General features: G+C 34.6%; 2 protein-coding genes across 5 annotated transcripts; both read left to right on the top strand.

The window, feature by feature from the left end:
• Positions 1-1784: 1784 nt before the first annotated feature.
• On the top strand, positions 1785-7939 carry LOC108980632 (serine/threonine-protein phosphatase 2A activator). 3 transcript variants are annotated; one of them, XM_018951620.2, is made up of 4 exons: positions 1785-3085; positions 5307-5371; positions 7464-7539; positions 7731-7936. In XM_018951620.2, exons 1-2 carry the CDS (start codon positions 1935-1937, stop codon positions 5311-5313), a joined length of 1158 nt encoding a protein of 385 aa, XP_018807165.1. In that variant the 5' UTR covers positions 1785-1934; the 3' UTR covers positions 5314-5371; positions 7464-7539; positions 7731-7936. The 3 variants fall into 3 exon arrangements, with proteins under 3 accessions (XP_018807165.1, XP_018807167.1, XP_018807166.1); XM_018951622.2 differs by having other exon boundaries at positions 5307-5324; positions 7731-7929; XM_018951621.2 differs by lacking the exon at positions 5307-5371 and having other exon boundaries at positions 7731-7939.
• A 10378-nt stretch (positions 7940-18317) lies between these two features.
• Positions 18318-20891, top strand: LOC108980633 (F-box protein FBW2). Of its 2 annotated transcripts, none has more exons than XM_018951625.2 (3): positions 18318-18521; positions 19481-19823; positions 20059-20891. In XM_018951625.2, the coding sequence occupies exons 2-3, from the start codon at positions 19516-19518 to the stop codon at positions 20723-20725; spliced, it is 975 nt and encodes a 324-aa protein (XP_018807170.1). In that variant the 5' UTR covers positions 18318-18521; positions 19481-19515; the 3' UTR covers positions 20726-20891. The 2 variants fall into 2 exon arrangements, with proteins under 2 accessions (XP_018807170.1, XP_018807171.1); XM_018951626.2 differs by lacking the exon at positions 18318-18521 and adding an exon at positions 18550-18787.
• The last annotated feature ends 1042 nt before the right edge of the window (positions 20892-21933 follow it).

Here is a 21933-nt window from a genome sequence, read left to right as displayed (position 1 = left end):
AAGTGCAGTGCCTGCCGCCCACCCCTAATCAGCTGTCTATTTTATCCTTTTTGTTTTTTCATTTATAACTGTCTTTTTAATGTATTTCATTCTCTTTTGAATTTGCTCTTCATCCCTCTGCATTTTTTGGGTGTGGCTTTCTTTCTTTTTCCTCTCAGTTCAGGATGTGTGATTTTGTACACTATGATCAAGTAGATCATAGGCATATATGCATAATAGACATAAAATTTCCATAGAGAGTAAAAAATAACCTTTGAATACGCGTATGAAAAAAAACAGATTTGATTCATATGCATGATAGCAAAATATTTTACACCCAAACACAGTCAACAAAATCTTCAGATTTCAATATCTAAAAAAAATTACATCTGAATAGAGTCAACATAAGCTTCCAATTTTGATACCTTCAGACCTAATACTTACATCTAAAGTATAAATACATCACTTCATAATAGAAACACTTTCATATTTATGTACAAGAGAACAAAGAAAATTACAAATATGTAATTTCTGTAAATACAAAAACAGGACCTTTACAAAAAAATTTCGAATGTTGAAGAACGTTACACCTGGATTTTAAGAAAGAACAACCAGTATACACTGACACCCAATGGATGCTGTCTTCATCTTCTTTGTTGGAGAAAAATTCTCATGGAGCTGGTGTTAATGCAGCTGAGAGAGGACACAGACACAGAAATAGGGAGAGAAAGTTAGAAACATCAACAAAAAAAAAAAAAAAAAAAGAGTGAGGAAAGGAAGAGGACTGTCGAAGATGAATCAGTAAGAGAGAGATGTGTGAGAGAGTGAGTTTGAGGGGGGTAGAGAGAGAGAGAGAAGAAAGTGAGGGAGGGGGTTTGTGCGTGCGAGGAAGACAAGTACGGAGAGCGAGTAGGGGAAAGAAAAATAAATAAAAAATGGGTTGGGTTTGGGCTATATGTGGAATTTGGTGGGCTGGATTTATATTCTGTTTTGGGCTATTTTTTATTTACACTTGAGTGAGTTTGTTTGTTTGTTTTTATTTTTTATTTTTTAAAAATATAGTAAATTTTCATAAAATTCTTATGGAAATAAAAATTTTAAAGAGATGAATTTTAATGTCGCACAATATTTTATTCCCTCCACAAGATTCACAAGAAAATGTTTATAAATTAAATTTTAATGTTGTGCAGGATTTTATTTATTTTATTTTTGAGTCCTATAAATATTGAATTGTTACCATATATCTTTAAATAAAACACTAATTTGTATACATCTATAATTTCTATTAATTTATTATTAGGTTTATTTGAACTTATATAAATTGATGACATATTTTAAATTATTTTTAAATTTTTTAACTTAGCTTCTCATTTTTCATTTAGTAACATTTTAATTTTTTTTATATTTTTTCAATTGGACATATGTGCAATACACGTTGTATAAATATGTGTTATATATATGCTATACATAACACTTTCTTAACAAAAAAGAAAAACTTTTGTTCTATATATATTGTTCTTCAAAATCTGCCTTACTTTTCAAAATCTTGATTTGAAGAAGTTGTGTAATATTTTTTCTATGTGTTCTTATAATATACAAATGCAGGAACTCCCTCACTAAAAACTAAAAATTATTTATGGCAGTTCACATTTTATATTTCAATTATTAAAAACCTATTTGCAAACGTAAAACAAGATAAAAATGTTCTAAATAAATTTTTAGTTTTTTGCTACTAATCAAATTCTATACCAAAACTCATTTCACACGTGACTTTTTTTGTTTTTGGCCCTGGTCAGTGGTGTGCAACCCCCGACAGCCTCCCATTTCGCTATCTATTTCTCTCTGTCTCCATTTCTCATCTCTCCGCTACATCTCTCGGGATATATAAATATCAGATCGCAGAAAGCTCCGAATAAGAAACTTGATTGCTGCTCCTGTCTTGATACCCACACCCAATGGAGTGCCACGACCACGAAGACTCCCCCAAATCCGCGCAAACCCCATTCCCACCATCCACCGCCACTTCTACCTGCTGCAAATGCGGCGGTCCCACCACCTTCGCACCACCGCCACCGTTCTCCGAAATCAGCCCTCCACCGATCTACCGCCCCATCCGCGCTCCGGCGATCAACCTGCCCCCAAACAACCCTTCACAGCAGGCCATAATCCTCGCCCCCGTTCCCCAGTCCCAAAAAGTCCCACTCGTCTCCCCTCCCTACCACTTCCAAGTCCCCAACAAAAGAATCCAATCCCCCAACGACATCCGCCGCTTCCAAGAATCTGATTCCGGCAAGAACTTCCTCGGTTTCATCGTCGCCCTCTCCGAGTCGATCCGCTCCCGCAAATTCTCAGACCCATGCCACGTGTCCCCCGCAATCAGCTCCATCGTCTCCACCCTCGAAACCCTAATTCGCTGGATCGACGAAATCCCTCCGCTCCAGCAAGCATCTCGCTACGGTAACCTCTCTTACCGAGCGTGGCATGACCGCCTCACCGAGAGCAGCGAGTCCTTGATGCTTAATTTTCTTCCCGATGATCTCAATTCCGCCACGATCGAGCTTGTCCCGTACTTCACCGACAGTTTTGGGAACTCGAGTCGCATTGACTATGGTACCGGCCACGAGACCAACTTCGCCGCTTGGTTGTACTGCATAACTCGGTTGGGGCTTATCATGGAGGAGGATTACCAAGCAGTGGTGGCTAGGGTTTTCGTGAAGTATCTCGAATTAATGAGGAAGTTGCAATTGGTTTATTGCCTGGAGCCTGCGGGTTCGCACGGGGTTTGGGGCCTCGACGACTATCATTTCCTACCGTTTATCTTCGGGTCGTCACAGCTGATCGATCACAAGTACATGAAGCCCAAGTCGATTCATAATCAGGACATACTGGATAATTTTTCGAATGAGTATCTTTACCTTGCGTGCATTGCGTTTGTTAAGAAGGTGAAGAAGGGTTTGTTCGCGGAGCACTCGCCGTTGTTGGATGATATAAGCGGAGTGCCTACTTGGAAAAAGGTCAATAGCGGGTTACTGAAGATGTATAAGGTGGAGGTCTTGGAGAAGGTCCCTATCATGCAGCATTTTCTATTTGGATCACTTATCAAATGGTACGAGCTTTCCTCCGTTCTATGATCGATCAGAACAGCGTTTATGTGCATAAGGAATTGTGTGCTTTTGCTTTTGCTTTTTCTGTGTTTTTGCTTTTCTTTCCTGGTTGTGGCGACTTGTGCTACACATTTGTTTGTTTCCGCAGTAGTCATTGATTTGTAGGCATACATTGATAAACACAGGACCCCAACATTTTTTTTAATTGAGTTATATAGATGATCGTGATCCACTGCATCCAAGGTATTTGAAAGAATAGCAAAAAGAAAATATTCTCCGAGAGAACTGACCGGTGGGCTAGAAGATTCCATATAGAGTTTGGCACCTTTGATAGTTTGAATGATGGTTTTTCCGCCCAGGGATTTGATTTTGCATCAGTTTTATTATGTTGACTCATATATATCTCATTTACTAGAACGTGCATTGCGCGATGATGCCCCAGAGCAACATGGTGTTATAAGGTTAGCTCTGATACAAATCGTTGTGACCTAGGGATGTGGTATCCATAAATGATTATCCATAGTTGTAATGCCCCCTAATTGCTTGTAAATTTAGATTGACATAATGCACTCAATGTAGGACTCACAGATGCATTGGTCTATAGACTGTAAGGACTAGTCACAATTAATATACTGTTCAGATTATGTTTGGAAAATGCCCTCACACTACACAAACCAGGGTACTAGAATCTTCCTTTCTAAAATTCTAACGTCTTTGTCAGAGACTCAGAAGTAACCTATTCTAATTAGTTGGCTCTAATACTCATTTTTCTTCTCTTGCATAAGGCCATCAAAGGTGTGTTGACGTTTTGTAGAAGCCACTTTTCAGATCTGATGTTCCATTTTGTCAAGAATTTCAGACCTTGTTAAATCGCTACTTTGAAATTTGTTGGTCACTGCCCATGCATTGACCACTTTCTAAAAGGACATAACCTTCATTTGGAAGTAGCTTATTATATACTTCACAATTAATGCACTTTAGAAGAAGTTCGTGGGGAAAGTAAAGCTTTATGTCCATCTCCTTTACATAAGTGGCTGTTGGCCTAAGATGGAAGCTAATAGTCGAACTTTTTTTTTTTTTTTTTAATAATTGAAGCTAATAGTCATACTAAAGGTGTCATCCTATTCATACTAAAGCTCTTGTCTTGAGTTGTGTGAGTTAGTATCTTTTTGAATTTTTAACCAATAGGAGAAGATTAAAAAAACTGCAAATGTAATTTCTTGGTCTTGTTTTTGTCACTGTCGACAGTCCTGGACCAATTAGCCAAGAATGGATCAGCATTCTGGATGCTCTTGACTGAGTTGTCCCTCTCAATGGTTCAGAATCGTGTAACATGATTAAAAACAACACATTATGAGATCATCTTTCAACGGGATAACTCCTAGGGGTTGGCTCAAATGGTAAAGGTATTTGTCTTGGTGGTATGCTCCCTTTAGGTCTAAGGTTTGAATATTCTTGAGTGCAAACAATTCCTAGGGGCCATCAGATTTGGGGATTTTCCCTTTTGAATTATTCAAGGTGTACTCGTAGGAAACTTTTTGCTGAGGGCTTATGCACCTGTTGGGACGCTGTCCTCAGACACCTGATCATAATGTTGAGACCCGCAGCTTAATGATAAAAGCATGTGGGATAAGGTTGTGACAGTTTGAGAAGTCTCTGTTATTAGTCATGGTACCTGGTAGGTTTTTAAGCTCTCCATATATGGTATCACCTCGCCCTTGGATGCTGGTTGGATGATTTTGGCATTTTGTTACTTTTCGGTTGAACAAGATCAGCATGGTTGGTTTGGGATGAAAAATGAATGAACAGGCTTAATGAAAAAGCCTGCATATTTTTTCAGTCAAAGTAATATTGTCCATTTATTTTTTAACGGTATTCAGTGAAATTTTAACCGAACTCGAAATCTTACCATGGTTAGGCTCTCAACAATGAATTTTATTATTTAATGGCAAAGCCTAATTAATGGCATGAAAAATTAACTCATGCTTTGTACGTTTGAGTTATTACGAACTATGAAGTGAATAATTCCCCTCCGAAATTACTACAAGGTGTTTAATTTTTGCTTTTGATTCATTCTACTCTATTTGGTTTTTCATTTGTTAGTAAAGCTTTATTTTTAATTGTAAGGGTTAAGGTGATTGTTGTTATTCTTTTTTATAAATGATTAATATTTAACTAATTTCTTCTTCTTCTTCTTTTTTTTAATCGCCATCTACGTTTCAGGGAGTAGCGAGTTGTTAGGCAAGTTGCTCTGGAACCAAGAAAGTTGTTAACTTGATATACTTTTGGTAACACATATCCATTGAATTTTTTTTTTTTTTTTTTGGTATTTTTCTGCTATTGTTAGAAATATTTCGGTAAATGGAAGATTAGCGGTGTTGATTGAAGGGAAGTCATACAGATACAATTATTGCAGAATTTCCTTATAAAATTTGATTCTTTTTGTCCAAACAAAACAAAGTCAAACAAAACTCAAATGAATTTAAAAAAGAAGATATTTTATAAATAATAAAATAACTTTGAAATGGAACACTCCTCTACATTTATGTGTATTGAATGGTTAATGTGATAAATGTTCTTTTATTTTCTACACGACGGGAATGTAGAAGTTAAGTTATAATTTACTTACTAGCACGAGCTTATATTAAATATGAGATTTATTATGTATCAGTCACTATTTACTCTCATACTCTACACCTATAGCTTTTTTATAGGGTGTGGGAGTAAGACTCTACATCCGGGCCGGATAACCAGGTTTCGGTTTTGGGTTCTGGCCCGGAACCCTCATCATCCCTAGCTAGCCCAACTCGGGCCGGGTACTGGATTTTAACCCCGGTACCCAGTTTTAATTAAAAAAATAAAAATAAATAAGTAAGCCTAACTCTAAGCCCCACCCGTGTGATTTGAAATGATAATATTGGTCCTTCTTGAATCTTATCTCTCTGCTCTCCTCTCTCTCTCTCTCCCCCTCGAGACATGAAATCCTAGCCTTCTCATTTAAGTTTTGACTACTCTCTCGCACTTGGATAACTCTCTCTCGATTGATCGATCTCGATATGTGATCGATGCCTATGAACAAATCTTGTGGGTATAAAGTATATGTTATTTTGTTAGATCTGTTATTTTTTGTCTGTTTGTCTCTATTTTGTTAGATATGCTATTTTTTCTCTCACGCGAGGACTTGATAGAAGAGAGGAGTCCATTTCTAGATGCCATCTCCATCTCTCTATTTCAAACTTTGGCCGTCGTCTCTCATGGAAGTAGATCTGGTCTTTCTTTCTGTTTTGGTTGACTTCATATGTGGTAGTGAGTGACTTCTGTGAGCAATGAATGTAAACATTGTGTTCTGGGCAAGTCTATCTCTGGGTTCTTTGAGTTTTTGCTGGGTGTTCGAGATAGTTACATTGTTTCTTTGAGTGGTGGGTAGGTTTGCTGGGTGTTCGAGAAAGTTACATCAAAAGACTCGGTATTTGAAAGAAATTGATGGGCTTTGTTTTGTTTTTTTGAGTTTTTTCTTCGAAGTGTTTGTAGCATCGCAGTTCAATTGTGTTATGTGACTTTTTCTCGTATCTGCCAGAGCATTAGAAGCAAGACATTATAACCTGGTGTTTTCCATATTTATGTTGTATGTGTTGTTTCTGTGGATTTTACATATGCTGATTTTTGCTGCGAATCTTCACATGAACTTTGAAATCCAACTTTTCCTTATATATCAGCTCGATCTATTATGTTAAATCATTTCCAGATTGTTTCAACTAAATATAATATCAACTTACCTATAAAAAAATGATACTTCTGTAACTTGATAGACAACACAAGTACTGACATATTGTTGCTCTGCTGATGGTTTATATATATATTGGACATCATTTTAAACTAGGCTAATCTTTCATAAAGCTTTTGTTTGCTGTCTTGCAATATATTGGACACAATCTCAATTAAAACAAGAAAGAAAATTATGACTGATAAAATAGGAGGTTTTATACTGTGAATTAAATGCATTTACTTGGTCAATTTTGAACACAGAGCACAAGAAGTTCTAAGTTGCCTCGCTAGCTGTTGCATTAATTGAGTCATGGATTCCACATTAGTTTTGATCAATACATCATTCTTATTGAATATATACACACACATATATACTAGTAACTAGCACTTTGAATCCAAATGAATTTTTTGTCCTTCTCGAAGGAAAATGGGAATGCAACCTTGCTAGCTAGATCATAACCTTTTGTTTTAGTTCAAAGTAGCTAGCTAGCTAGATGCATTGAACTTTAATGTGGATCTTCATAAGCAAATGTGTGACTTGGGAACCAGCTTACTGGGAATGTTGTTTAAGGCCATGCTAGCAGCAGCTGATATCTGTTTGGCTTTTCTGAGCAGGGGATAAGCCATCCTGCAATAGCCAATTCTATAGATGTGTAGAGCATACAAGTTTTACAGAATCCAACTTATAAAGGTATTCCCAGAAATCTATAAATGCTAATTTTTGTTTAATATGGTGATAATTAAAGTTATACATAGTTGTTTAATTTTGTGCTAATTTTGGTGATTTTGTAATTGCATTGCACATTTTAGTATTTTTCTTTTTTTTTGAATTAGCCCCTTGTCACATTTTAGTAATTTTGTATTGACCTTTTTTGCTTACAGAATGTGCAGGATCTCTCTCGGTCAGATCACTTGAAGTTGCTACTTGCTGAAATCATTTTGTAATTCATATGTTGTAGTTTTATATTTTGTAATGTAATGTAACGTGGAAATAACAAAATAGTGTAATATGTAGTGGATTGCATGTATTTTAATTTTTAATTTTTATATATTTTTATTATTATGAAAAATGTTAGTATTATGCTTTTTAATGATGATTTTTTTTTTCATAAAATATAGGCTTTTATAAAAGATTATGATTTTCAATACTTTTTTTAAATTTTTTTAATAAATATAAAGGAATTATGCTTTTCAACATTTTAAATGAAATATAGGCATTTTATAAATAAATTAATTAATTAATTTTTTTTAAAAAAAAAAAAACCTTCTAAACCCTTTATATGGGCTTTTTACCAAAAAAAAAGAGGGGTAGAACCCGGTACCCAAATTTATGGGTTTTTGAAATTTGGCTACAAGCTCGTCTCAATATATTTTATACATTTCAACTTAAATAATTAAATTTATCTAATAAAAAAGAATTAAACTCATATTAATGAGATTTATAAAATATTATATTTTATACATTTCAACTTAAATAATTAAATTTATCTAATAAAAAAGAATTAAACTCATATTAATGAGATTTATAAAATATTACTATTTACATACAGTTCTCATCTCAACGTAGCATAAACCTTCTATAATGTACTGTTAGATCTCTGTGTCTCAGCCAGAAACTGCTAAAGAGTTGGAATGCTAAGTACGAATTTTATGTCACACTCGACAAGTAACGATACACGAGCTTTGAGTCTAATTGTAAGGTAAATAAAATATCTAAATACTCAATTCTCAAATCATTAAAAATTACTCAACTCAAAATCTCTTTACATGTGAGATTTATAATTTTTTTCAACTCAATATTTTTTTACATGTAGGATCCATAATTTTTTTAACTTTTCATAAATACATATAATCTCATCTTAATATTTAAATACATATAAACTCATCTTAGGTAGATCTTATAAAATTTCAACATCTCAACTCATTACTATTCATAATAAACTTAATTTGGTTCAACATCTAAACAGGACTGAATTTATTCTAAACTAGAATCAGTTTGCACCCAAGGGGTTGGGGATCGCATTTGAGTCCTAGACTATAATCAGTGTGTCTTTGGTCTAATTCCTCGCCAAACAAAGGGGTGCGGTTTGCAACCTTACGGCTCTAGTCCCAAATTCCACACCTACATGCATTTAGTCCCTAGCCATCATAAAGTGTTCACGCTTTATTGGTGTTTATGTGTTACATTGTTGAGGGTCCTATGAATGACATATAGACAGCCAAACATTAAAATCCACATGTCCAAAAGTGACATTCTTAAAAGATTTTCATATTTACAAGTTTTATTTGTCAATATATAATTTGTTGTGGTGCGTACAAAATCAAGGACCAAATGATCACTTAACACTTCATAAGTCATGCTGCGGACCCAAATGGGCATGGGCTATGCTAGTCAGCCTCCTTGCACTTTCAAAGTTTCCACCGGTCCACATTTATTTTTTTGGTGTAATTTTTAATTTTAATTTTTAAATGTTAAAAAAATATACAAATGCATCAGTGATAACATTTTTAACCATTTAAAAAAAATAAATGCACTAACAATAATTTTGAGCAGTAAGTTTTGAGAAGCTAACTAGCATTATTCTTACGAGGAATGCTACACAATTGTCTACACCACACATTACACATGTTTTGATTTTTTTTAAAAAAAAAATATTCCTACTAAATTAATTAAGTTCTTCTATCACATTATCTGTACATCGCATATTTGTTAAGAAAAAAAAAAAATCAAAATAGATATGTGATGTAAGGAAAATAATTAAAAGGGTAGCACTTGGAGCCGTTTGGGTGGGAAGTGAATTTTTACACCAGCCAATCAAAGGTTGCCACATAGATGTCTCCACATATTTCTATTTACGCCCTCACACAAGTGATAAAAACAGTTTATTTGGATCCTCCCCCAACCCATGTGACCTGCTCCCCTCTAGTCTCTCCTCATCTCTCTCTCTCTCTCTCTCTACAATACGATCTGGTTTCTAAAGATTTGTGGGACTCTCTGTTTGGTTTCCAAGATTTGTGGGGCTCTCGTGTTTGGTAAAACTTTCTGAAAAGTAAAACATTTTGTTTGTTTAGTTCCTCATTTTTTTTTTTTTGTCTCACAAAATCCACAAACCATTCTAGGGTTCATGGATTTAATCAACTGAAATGTACAATATGTTGGCATTTCTCCTTCCCCAATTTTTTTTTATAATATTTTTGTTTTATTTTACATATCTCACGATTATATTTTTTAAATCTAAGGATCATATTTATTAATTTATCTAACATTCTTTTTATGTATCGATCATTTTTTATGATGATAAATGTGTTGTGGCCCTTATTCATGTCTAGTCTATAAGGCAAACCAAGTGGTCTCGTGACCTTTTCTTGTCATTCCCTATCAACTAATATCCGCCTTATAATATTTGTCTCTTTTATCTATATTTGGTCTGACATCTTTATCAATATCTTGGTCTTTCTTTACTTTCATCTTTTTTTCAACTTATGCGGTGCACCACATACAACAGCAGCATATAAATACATTGGAGTTTCGTGTGATTTTCTCTTTAATTCTAAACTTAAAGAGAGAGCAACACCCGAGGCTATGGAAACAAAATGTGGGTGTAAGGTGATGAAGACAACAAAAAATGATGAAGATAAATGGGTTGTGTCCAAGTTTGTAATCCAGCATAATCATGAGTTGTTTGACACCTAGGAGTATAAGTTTGCTTCGTGGGCATAGACGTGTGACACCAGCACAAACAAATTTGATAGACACACTAAATGAGTCGGGGATACCAATACGGAAAATAATGTATGTATTGAGTAAGGAGTTATGAGGTAATTATAATGTTGGTTGCATTACTAAGGACATTTAGAATTATTTGGGCAATCGAATGAGGCAAGTTCTTGGAGAGGGAGATGCACAAAAATTATATGAGTACTTTTTGGAAAGCGAATGTAACAATCCAAGATTCGTATATTCGATCCAAGTTGATGAAGATGAGTCGATACGAAATTGCTTTTGAGCAGATATTAGATCAAGAGCCGCATATCAATATTTTTGGATGTTGTTACGTTTGACTCTAATTACATGACAAATCGCTACAAGATGCCCTTTGTTCTATCTGCTGGAGTTCACTATCATCATCAATTTGTGACGTTTGGATGTGCTTTACTGATAAATGAGACAACCGAGTCTTACACATGGTTATTGAAAACATAGCAAAAAGCAATGTTTGGTTGTGCTCCCTTTACAATAATAACTGATTATGACAAGTCAATGGCTAAAGTCATTGCGAGGTATTGCCCAATTTAACTCACAAATTGTGCTTATGACATCTTTTGCAAAAAATTTATGAACATATAACTCATGTTTATAACAAATATATAGAATTTCAACATGAATGTAATCATTGTATTCATGAGACACTCACTATTAAGGAGTTTGAGTTTGAGTGGACTGATATGTTATTGAAGTACAAGTTGAAAGAAAATAGTTGGTTGCTGACTATTTATACCAAGAGATCAAAGTGGGTGCCGACTTACTTGAGAAACATATTTTGCGCTAGAATGTCCACAACTCAACGAAGTGAGAGTATAAACAAGTTTTTGAAAGGCTATATTCGGTCAAGTATGATGGTAAGTGAATTCATCTATAATATGATAAAGTTTTGAACGCCCGTTATCTCAGTGGGAAAGAGAACGATGTGAAGACAAAAACATCGAAGCCAATTATGAGAACTTTTTACAGTATTGAAGAGGGAGCGGCCAAGATCTACACAAGAAAATCTTTTTTGATCTTCTAAGATTAGTTATTTAATAGTCAACGAGTCAAGGCAGATAAAACACATGAGGAAGTTGGTCTAAAAAGTTACTTGTTGGGCACTGCGGGGAAAGAAAAGCCAGCATATGAAGTAACATTTGGTAAGGAGAACAACACTGTTTCTTGTGCATGTTGTAAGTTTAGATTTATTGGCTTTTTATGTCTGCACAACCTACATGTTTTGGCAAAAAAAAGTGTTTTGGACAGTGTATTGCAGTCATATGTTTTGGAGAGGTAGACGATCAATGCGAAAAGTTGCGTGGTGCATGGGATATGGGTTGAAGAAGGGCCATTGGAGACATAGTCCCAACTGCATTAGCGATAAAACATCGTTTGATGAGACAGTTTTACTTGGTTGCAAGATGGAGTCACTATCTATCAAGAAATATTAGCATGCTTCTAAGGGAATAAAGAATATTTATTAAGAGTTTTAACTGATGAATGATGATGATTGTAACACAGAGGGACATACGAGCCAGAGCCAAATAGTCTCTAATTTCTCATTGCAAGATCCGCCACATGTTGTTTCTAAAGGAAAGCCCAAATAATTACGACAAAAGAATCCAAAGGAAAATGTACCAATAAAGAAGCAAACGGTGGAACGTTTGTAAACAAGAAGGGCATGTAAGAAGCAAATGTCCATCACATAGATATTTTTTTTAACTTTCCAATTTTTTTTCCTTGGCATGTAAAAATGGAATTTGCTTTTTACTTGATGACTTCTTCTTCACCATCTTAATTTTTTTTTTTTTAAGGAATATGCAAGACCCGACAATGTCACAAAATAAAGAGTTCGGAGCATCGTGAGATTTTCATATGCCAGACGATCATTAGACTCATTAAACATTTTCTGTTTATTGGTTGTAAAAAAATTCTCAAACTAGATGACTATAAGCCAAGTGATATGTGAGATGGATATGGTTGTGTGAGACTCATGGGTTTTGCCTATGGATATCTCATTACTCTGTTTGCCCTTTTCTTCTTACCATTTTGGATTGTATGCTTTGTGTTTTTGGATGATGCAGTTCTTTATATTGAATTGGAATTGTCTTTATCTTTCTTTTTCTAGTTTTATTTATATTTTTGGGGCCAATGACACAGATTTGTAAGGTTTTTGTTTGTCTTAATTATGCAATATTTATATCAGGTTGCCACACTTTGTCATGCCTACAAGTTTAAACTTGTATAAAAACATTGTTATTTAACCGTGTGTCAAAACTTGTGTAGCAGTATGTCCACTCTTTGACCATGCGTTGGAGGCAAGTGTGTAATTATATAGTTTTGGAGGTAAAACTTATGCGTACCAATGGATTTATGCTTTGTTTTCATCTTCATAAAATTGTAATTATATATGTAATTATAAAGTTTTGAACTCCCTTGTTTTCATCTCTATTTATGTAGCAGAGAGATGTAATTACATGATCTAATGTAATTACTCTGTTTATGCCCTTTTCTTCTTACCATTTAGGTTATAGATCAATCTCTTCTTTTGTCTAATATAAGCAACATTTTGTTGGCAATTATTTCTTGTAAAAAATAGGGACACATTCCATGCATAATGGATGATTGTGATCTGTAATAGCATAAAACGAAATACAAGAACGATTTACATTGAACATTTTATAGCAGCATTAAATGATTTATATTATTATTAACTTTAAAAAATCTCAAACTAACTAATGATGCAATAAATAAAACTCAAGACGCAATCAAGACACTTTTGTACTTATTCTTCATTGATTGAAATTTTGTATATTTTATTCTTGCACGTTCATGTGCTAACTTTTCATTCATTCGTTGTGCTAATTCCAATGCTTGCTTACATCAATCCGGTTGTTCCATTATAAGGTCAACCTATGCAAAAAATTCACACTGATTTTGAGCCTTGTAATATGGACAATTCAAAAACCATTGAACAAAACTTTTGGGTTGGCTGACGTCCGCGGGATGGAGGGAATGCCCTAATAACATAGTGGTCTTCGTCCCGACTTGATTTCATCTTCTACCCTCATAGAACATAAACTAGATATGGTGTCTCCGCGACTATTTTCCATATTTCTGGAAACGATTATAAAAATAAGTAGTCAGCATACATCAACAAGTTGATCCATCACTATCTACAAGTTGATCCATCAAAACAAGTAGTAAACAAGCACACGGTGTATGAGGTATTTTTACAAACACAAGGTGCACTTTTATACTCGACCGGCCTTGAGTTTTTCTCATCTACAAACTTGCTGCAAAAACCAGAAGTCAAAAGCCATAGTCATAAGATCATCCTCATCATATGAAAGATAACAACCACAACAAAATATGAACACAACTACAACATTAAAGTCTGGATCCACCTTGATGTTATTCAACACAAACATACACACATATATATAGGACCATTTAACCTAGTATATTTTATACCAATGAACTCCGCTCCATGCATGCCATTCTATATTTTATTTCAACCAAATTCACAATCATTCTTTCAAGCAATCCATATGAATTTTATTTATTTGTGGCATATATTCACTATTTCATCAAATATGAACCATTCACAGAAAAGTAAATTTCAGAAGTCCAAACATGTCATAGGTTTTCTTAAGTCCAAGCATGCACAAACAGATCAATAAATTAATACCACCTTATGCTATCTCAAGTATTTTCAACCCGCCCAAAACATCATATTTACTTAAGTGAACGATAACACATAATGCATAAGAAGGTGTACAAAGAAGTAGATGTGGATTCATCAAATAGCTAAAAGATTTAAGAGATCACGTCTACTTGTCATAGGTTGTATGTTTTATCAAATAACATTTAGAAAAGTTTTATCAAACAATCTAGTTCAGAAAAAATTATTTATTGGTATGAATACATAGTTTAGAATGTTTCAGTTGCCATCCTCCTTAAAAATTAAAAATTAAAAATCAATCTCATTCAAAAACATATTCAGAATATATAGATATACCCACAAGAAAATGCATAAATCGAACCCTAGAATCACATGAAATGCAAAAATAAACCCTAAATTCCAATAGAAAATGACATGTGAAATTCATAAATCAAAAACTTACCCACTTAAGGAGAATACTGCCCAAGAAGAAGAGGTGGTGAAATAGGCGCTGAGCGAGAGGGAGGGGGTGGGGAAATCAGTTATGCGAGATGAGTTGATCCACTACATTAGATGAGTTTATCTCTTCAGAATTGTGTTGGATGACGAACGAAAAGGGGTTGGGAAGTGGAGAAAGCTCATAAAGGGGGTTGGGGCTGCAAATGGAAAGAAAGATGAATGATTCTGAAGGGTCAGGTGTAGGCGTTTAGAGGTTGCACCTCCTACGTGGCCAATAATTATTGGTAGGTGTGAAAATGAGTTTTATACCTAACCGTCATTGAGTTTTTCCCTAATTAAAATTATCATATTCTTATTCTTCACATGGCTTTGTCTAATAATATATATAAAGACAAAAAGGACGGTGAGTGTTATCAGAGTACAAAAGGTATCCATTGTAGATTCCCAATGCTAAATCTTAATGCTAAAGCCATATTAGGAAACCAACCTCGTGGGTTCAATTCCTAGGGGTGTAAGTTTACTGATTTTGACCCAAAAATCCAACCTGATTGGACCGGTAAGTATATCGACCGGATCAAACCGATAAGAATATTGGATCGGATCGAACCGATAAGTATATCGATTCATTCCCGTCTGGTCCATATAACCTTAGAATTTTGATTTTCAATTTGATCCTGGGATGTTTTTTTTTGGATCAGACTGACCGAAATATATATATATATATATAGTTTTTAAAATATTATATATATTATTTTATATAGTAGTTATATAAGCTAATTGTGTAATTTTTATCTAACCTGTCACTATTAACCATATGTATTTGGAGCTTGAATGATATTATATTTTTCGATTTCATTTTCTCTATTTTTTATTTTTTTATTTTTTGTTGATTCTCGTTGATCGATATGGATAATCTTGATAATATTTTCAACATTTTAAAGCTATTTTCTAGTACAAAATGTACAAATAAATATAAATAGTTGATATTCAAAGTGTAAATATTGTGGGTCTTTTTGTATAGATTTGTCGAAAATATACATTAGAAGTGATTTTGGACTTTTTAAATGTTTGACCTATTTTATATTGGCCTAGACCGATAGCTAACAGTTTGGTCTGATCTATAGGAGTAATTAGTCTGGTCTCAATTTGGAAAAATGGTGGACTGAAATTTTCGTTCTGGTCCTAAGACTCCCCCGAATCGAACTGATTACACCCTTATCAATTCATGTGAATTACAATTGGAGAAAAAAAAATAATTATATCAATCAAATTCAATTCATCTGATGGTGGTGGCATCTACCCTTAATCTCGATCTTTGGGGATACAATTTGTCTTGTCAGAAAGAATGACTATTCCCCCTCCCTCCCAATAAATATTATTCTAATATTTTTACACCACATATCATTCACTTGACATAATTTGATTTATAAAAATTAAATTTTAAAATTTATTTTATAAATCAAATTCGATCACTTATACTTATAGATAAGATATTTCAAGTTTGATTTATCGTTTATGTCATAAAAAGAGTTATGCTAATCTTAACATGTTTGGTTATTGCTAGTGATGTTACTTGAATGTTATATTTAAGGTGGTACGAGTGAGATTTTTCTATAGAAAACATTAATTGACATTAACGTAAAGGTCTCGTTTGTATTCGTAACCCATCTCAACTCACCTCAATTCATCTCATCTCATCATTACAATTTTTTCAAATTTCCACACAAAATGTAATAAACAATTCAATTTTTTCAAATTTTAAAATAACTTTCCCAAATTTCTATGCAAAATATAATAAATAATTCAACTTTTATTTTACTATTCATAAATCATCTCAATCCATCTTAACTCATCTTTGAATCCAAACTATTCCTAAAAGCACGTTCTTTTAACTGTTTGTTTTTTCTCGCAATGTACACTATTCATGCGCAGGCCACTAACATGGATTTTTACCATTAAACCTTTGATGCAACTTCACTCACACTTTTATTGATGTGAATATGATTTAAAATGCAAGAGAAAAATAAAACAAGAGAAAAAAACACGTAAATGGATTTTTCTATTCTTTATTGCATATTTAATATTATTGAGAAAATTTATATGAATAATAATAAATATTTTACGCTTTATTTGTGTATGTCTCTTTGATTTTATGTTTTATTTTATTTATAAAGTATACTTATTACTAGAGTAATCAATCCAAAAATAAAATGTAATGATTTTTCCCTTACTCATGGGACCTCGGCCCAAAAATTCAGCCCAATGAAGTTTTTTATCCAAACAATAAATGAAATATCAATTAGGGAAAGGCGCCGTCTAGTTGACAAGATAGCTCGACTTGACATAATTGCGGCCACACACGATAATAAAATGTGCACTGGTTACAAGAGAAACATATAGGACTCTCGATTAATCGGCATCTGACTATCAACGACTCGTATAAATTGGATCGGAGGTTATGGAACCACTTCACATTAATGGTGCTGCTAATTAAGTCACACGCCACAATTATGAAGCCGACACAAAGACACGCCACATTAAAGAGAGTCTGACGGCAGATACAAAAAAGGGAAATATGGACTTTGCGGAAAAGATTATCTGCACCCTCTCATAGCATAAATAGTTGATCTTATGTACGAGAAAATTTCTCTAATCCCTAAACTTACTTATTTACTACACTCTAAGAGTATTTACTAACTTTGGTATCAGAGACTTCTCGGCTTCAAGGCCACCCTCTCAAAGTCGTAGTATATTCTTCTTTGTGCATGGCTTAATCTTGAAGACCTGTTGGAACCAAATGATGTGAGAAACACGATGTTAACATGTAAAATTAACAATAGAAAGTTTTCTTAAGAAATTTTTTTGTATGAGTACTGCTACATCTATAAACAAATAATATAAAAGTAATTTTATAAATTGATATAGTTACATCTGATTTGTTAGATATACTTTATAATAAAAATAATTTTATAATTTGACAAATCATATTAAACTATATCGATTTGTAAGATTAATTTTGTATAATTATTTTACAGTTAGAATATTTTCCTTCTTGTATACTGTGGTCAAGAGTCAGACATCGTTTGTTTTTAGAAAATATCTCATCTCATTTTATTTCATCTAATTATTATAATTTTTTTAAATTTTAATATAAAATAAAATATACAACTCAATTTTTTTAAATTTTTAAATAAAAAATAATATTAAAAAATATTAAAATTTATTTTATATTTTAATTTTAATCTCAATTTATCTTAATTATCAAAACAAACGAGTGCTCATTCTTTCAACGCTTCCGCGTCCAACCACTGTTGTCTGTTGAAAGGAGAAACCCGGCACCTCTCATCTGACTCTCACGTACGGGAATTTAACTCGTGAGTCTCACTGTTTCACCACCTCCATTCAATTCCTCTAAACTACTTACCCGTGTCGGTCTCTCTCTCTCTCTCTCTCTCGTCGCGCACACAATCACACGCATCAAGTTTTACAGTCTTTTGAGTGTCACAGTTACACTACCATTATTGCCCCCCCCCCCCCCCCCCCCCCCCTCTCTCTCTCTCTCTCTCTGGGAATAAAATCTACGGCCTTATTTTTCTGGTATTTTGATCTCAGCATACGTATACGTTTACTTGTATTCGTTGTTTTTACTCTTGGTCTTTCTATTGTTGGTGCTGGTGGTTGCATTCAAGCTGTGGGTAGGTGGGGTGGATAGGACCATCCGTAGCTTTCATTTCTCTCTGCCTTTTGCCTCACCCCCTCCCCCTCTTTCCTCTCCTTCCCCCCTGCGTTTGAGGCGGACAAACCGGTGAGTCTTTGCATGATCCAAATCCCCATAGGCAGGGATTTTTTAAGGAATGTCTTATTTCTTTTGGTTGTATTTGTATTTTATTAGAGTTTTTTCTTTCTTCCCACCTTTTGTAACTGGGGAAAAGAACATGAAGTTGAATCTGTGACTTGCATGCTTGATGTTGTCTATGTTTCCAAAATATCAAAGTTCGGTACTTCTGAGTGAAGTAGTCGTTACCTGCACCAGTTCAGTGGGGGCTTGTGTTCCTTTCTTCAGAAATGATGGTAAATCTAGGAAATTAAAGTTGATTTTCCTTTCTTCTCCCAAGTTTTTTTTTTTTTTTTCCCCCAGTAACTCAGCAGAGTTCTAGTTTCTCCTATTTTCCTGTTGAGAGGTGCTGATTTCGTGCTTCATATGCAATGGCTTAAATTACGTTATGTTTTTATATCTTCAGGTTATGTATTTTCTAATATGACATTAATTTCTGGCTGATAAACTCATATTAGCGTTGATGGATCTGCAAATTTGCATCGTTTCTTGTCTTTCCCCAAAATTTTGTTTTTGCTTCGTTTTTATCGAAAATAAATTCTATTTGTTCTTGAACCGTGTCTCGGGCTGCTACACTGGTATTATCTTTGAAGTTTTTCCTTTTTCTTTGCACTGTTCTTCTGGTTCTGGGTGCTCTACTGGTGATCTTTTCTATTGGTTCCTCTGGGTTTCCTTCTGTGGATTTTACAGCCCCAAGTATCGTACTCTCTAAGTTTGATTACCGGCAATGATTGTAGATATGTACTTTTTTTGAACTTCTGCTCGTAACTTTTATACCATACTCTTTGTTGTTCGGTGTTTTTCCAATGGTTTCTAACAAAATGTTAGGATTGGGGCCTATTTTGCATTAGAGATACCCGAAGGCAGATTCATAATGCCGTTTCCATTCTTAACGGAAGGGACTAAATGCGTTGTTGTTTTTTCCCCAGTTTATTCTCTTCCATTTTCTGAAGGCGGACGATAGATGGAAGAGGGAAGTAATTATCGGCGCTGGGACGAATTAATACCTGATGCACTGGGGCTAATCTTCAACAATCTGTGTCTCCAGGAGACACTGACAGTGATTCCCAGGGTTTGCAAATCATGGCGCAAAGTAGTGGTAGGACCTTATTGCTGGCAAGAGATAGACATTGAGGAATGGAGCAACCGATGCCAGTCGGACCATCTTGATCAGATGCTTCAGATGCTAATCACTAGAAGCCGTGGATCACTACGAAAGCTGTGTGTGTCTGGTCTCCACAGTGATATGATTTTCACTTTCATTGCAGAGAAGTAAGCAGAATTGCACAGTTTAAATTAGAATTCCAGTTTTCATTCCTTGATTTAGAATAAATGCTCCTTACAGTTCATTTGTTCTGGAAAAAATATGTATAAATACATAGTTTATAGTGATGCCTTTTGCATTTGAATTTATTCAAATAACTCCAGTACTGAAATTATAGTGGTGTTTGGGACCCTTTTCCAATTTACATTATGTAACTGGGTATCAATCTCTTGGTTTTGCAAGTGCTGGCTCCCTGCAGACATTGCGGCTGCCTAGAAGCGAAATGAGCGATCCAATAGTGGAAAAGATTGCTGGTAAGCTCTCTATGATCACATTCTTGGATGTGAGCTACTGTGGTAAAATCGGTGCTCGAGCATTGGAGGCCATCGGAAAGAACTGCAAATTGCTTGTGGGGCTGTGCCGCAACTTGCACCCATTAGATACTGCAGGCAAGCCCATGCAGGATGATGAGGCATACGCCATTGCATCCACAATGCCTAAGCTCAAGCATCTTGAGATGGCTTACCATCTTATCAGCACTCGAAGCGTTCTTGAGATACTATCAAGATGTCCTGAGCTTGAATTTTTGGATTTGAGAGGGTGTTGGGATGTGAAACTTGATGACAAGTTCCTCAAGGAGAAGTTGCCAAAATTGAAGGTTTTGGGTCCCCTAGTGGTCGACTATTACGAAAGGAACGAATGGGATGATTGCTCGGATTCCTCTGATACTTTCGAGTATTTAGCCTGGGAATTTGTTGCCGGTGACATAGGAGATTTTGACGAAGATGATGATGATGACAGTAGTTACTATGGGATGTGGGATGATGAGGGAAGGTTGGAGGAGCTTGAGCTGAGGTTTTATGAAGGAATTGATTATGCAGGGCTTTATGGTTGGCCTCCATCTCCATAAGTTATGTTCTCTTTCTTGTGAATTCTCTGTTTTTTTTTTTTTTTTTTTCCTTTTTACTAATATCTGGGAACTTAACTTATGATTCTCGTTTGGAACTCAAAACTTCTATGTCCTATATTGATGTATATGTTTCAATGGGAATGAAGAGGTTTGTTTGTTGTTATTCCATGAGTAGAGAGAAGTGTTCCTTGACTTGCAAATTTGGATTTACAAGTCTATATCTATCTACCTATTCACTTGAATAAGAAAGCCATTTTTCAGAAATCAAACATGCAGCTTAGAAATGAATCTCTTTATAAGCATTAATCTATGTTTTCTAGTATTATTATCTATATATACCGAGATATCTGCATCTACTTTAGAAAATACTGAAATATAAAATTTGCACATGAGGCCATACGCTAGCCACAAGGGTTATTTATACTCGAAAACATCCTGCTTTATAGCCGAAAGTTGTCGATATGGATTTTGAAATGAAATAAGTCTCTTTAGTGGCCCCGCTTTGATATTTTGAAGAATGGGTCGTGTCAGGTCATGAGTGCCAGACACTTTACGAGCATCTTATTTCCTTCTTTCTTTGTCACGCCCCCCCGTACGTCAGAAGGGTTATAAAGGATTTCATATACACTTAAAATAAATAAGTTTTTTGATAATAATTGAATAATTCTATACATAAGTTATTATTTATTTTTATATATTATATTTATAATTTTTTTTATAAATTATGGAGTGTGAGACGTTAAATAATAATTTATATGAGCTAATCAGGAACAACATTGTGGGAAGTGGGAACAAAATATTTTTGAAATTATCATTACTTTTGAAATTCCTTGTTATGCAAATAAATTCAGAAATAGATGGGTAGGCACATGTGTTTTGAATGGAATAGGCAACAAAATCTCTTGCAGACAAGTCCTGATTCTGATCGCATAATTCAAATGAGAGAAACAAAAACCTGTTACATCCATGTGGCATCCACTCGTGCCACGATGTTTAGGGAATCAATCCATGGGTCCTATACACCATCAGAACAGGTTATCTTCTTCACGTGGTTCAGAGCGAGCTGTCATTTAATTTGTGACAGATGGCTGTCGTGTTAGCGGGTCTTCTTTCCAAATGATAAATGTTATGGGCACTGCTATGGGTCCCGAATTCGGGACCCATTTTGTGTCCCGAATAAGCATTTTATTTTTTTTAATTTTTTTTTA

This window comes from Juglans regia, chromosome 11 (genome assembly GCF_001411555.2).
Source record: "Juglans regia cultivar Chandler chromosome 11, Walnut 2.0, whole genome shotgun sequence".
NCBI lineage: Eukaryota > Viridiplantae > Streptophyta > Magnoliopsida > Fagales > Juglandaceae > Juglans > Juglans regia.
The sequence above is the reverse complement of the archived record's forward strand: the minus strand, read 5'-3'. Positions and strand labels throughout refer to the sequence as shown.

Bases quoted from the DNA above. Each gene is read 5' to 3' on its own strand.
- LOC108980633 (XM_018951625.2), top strand. From the start codon at position 19,516: ATGGAAGAGGGAAGTAATTATCGGCGCTGGGACGAATTAATACCTGAT. The intron at 19,824-20,058 runs GTAAGCAGAATT...TGGTTTTGCAAG, and splicing joins TTCACTTTCATTGCAGAGAA to TGCTGGCTCCCTGCAGACAT.
- LOC108980632 (XM_018951621.2), top strand. From the start codon at position 1,935: ATGGAGTGCCACGACCACGAAGACTCCCCCAAATCCGCGCAAACCCCA.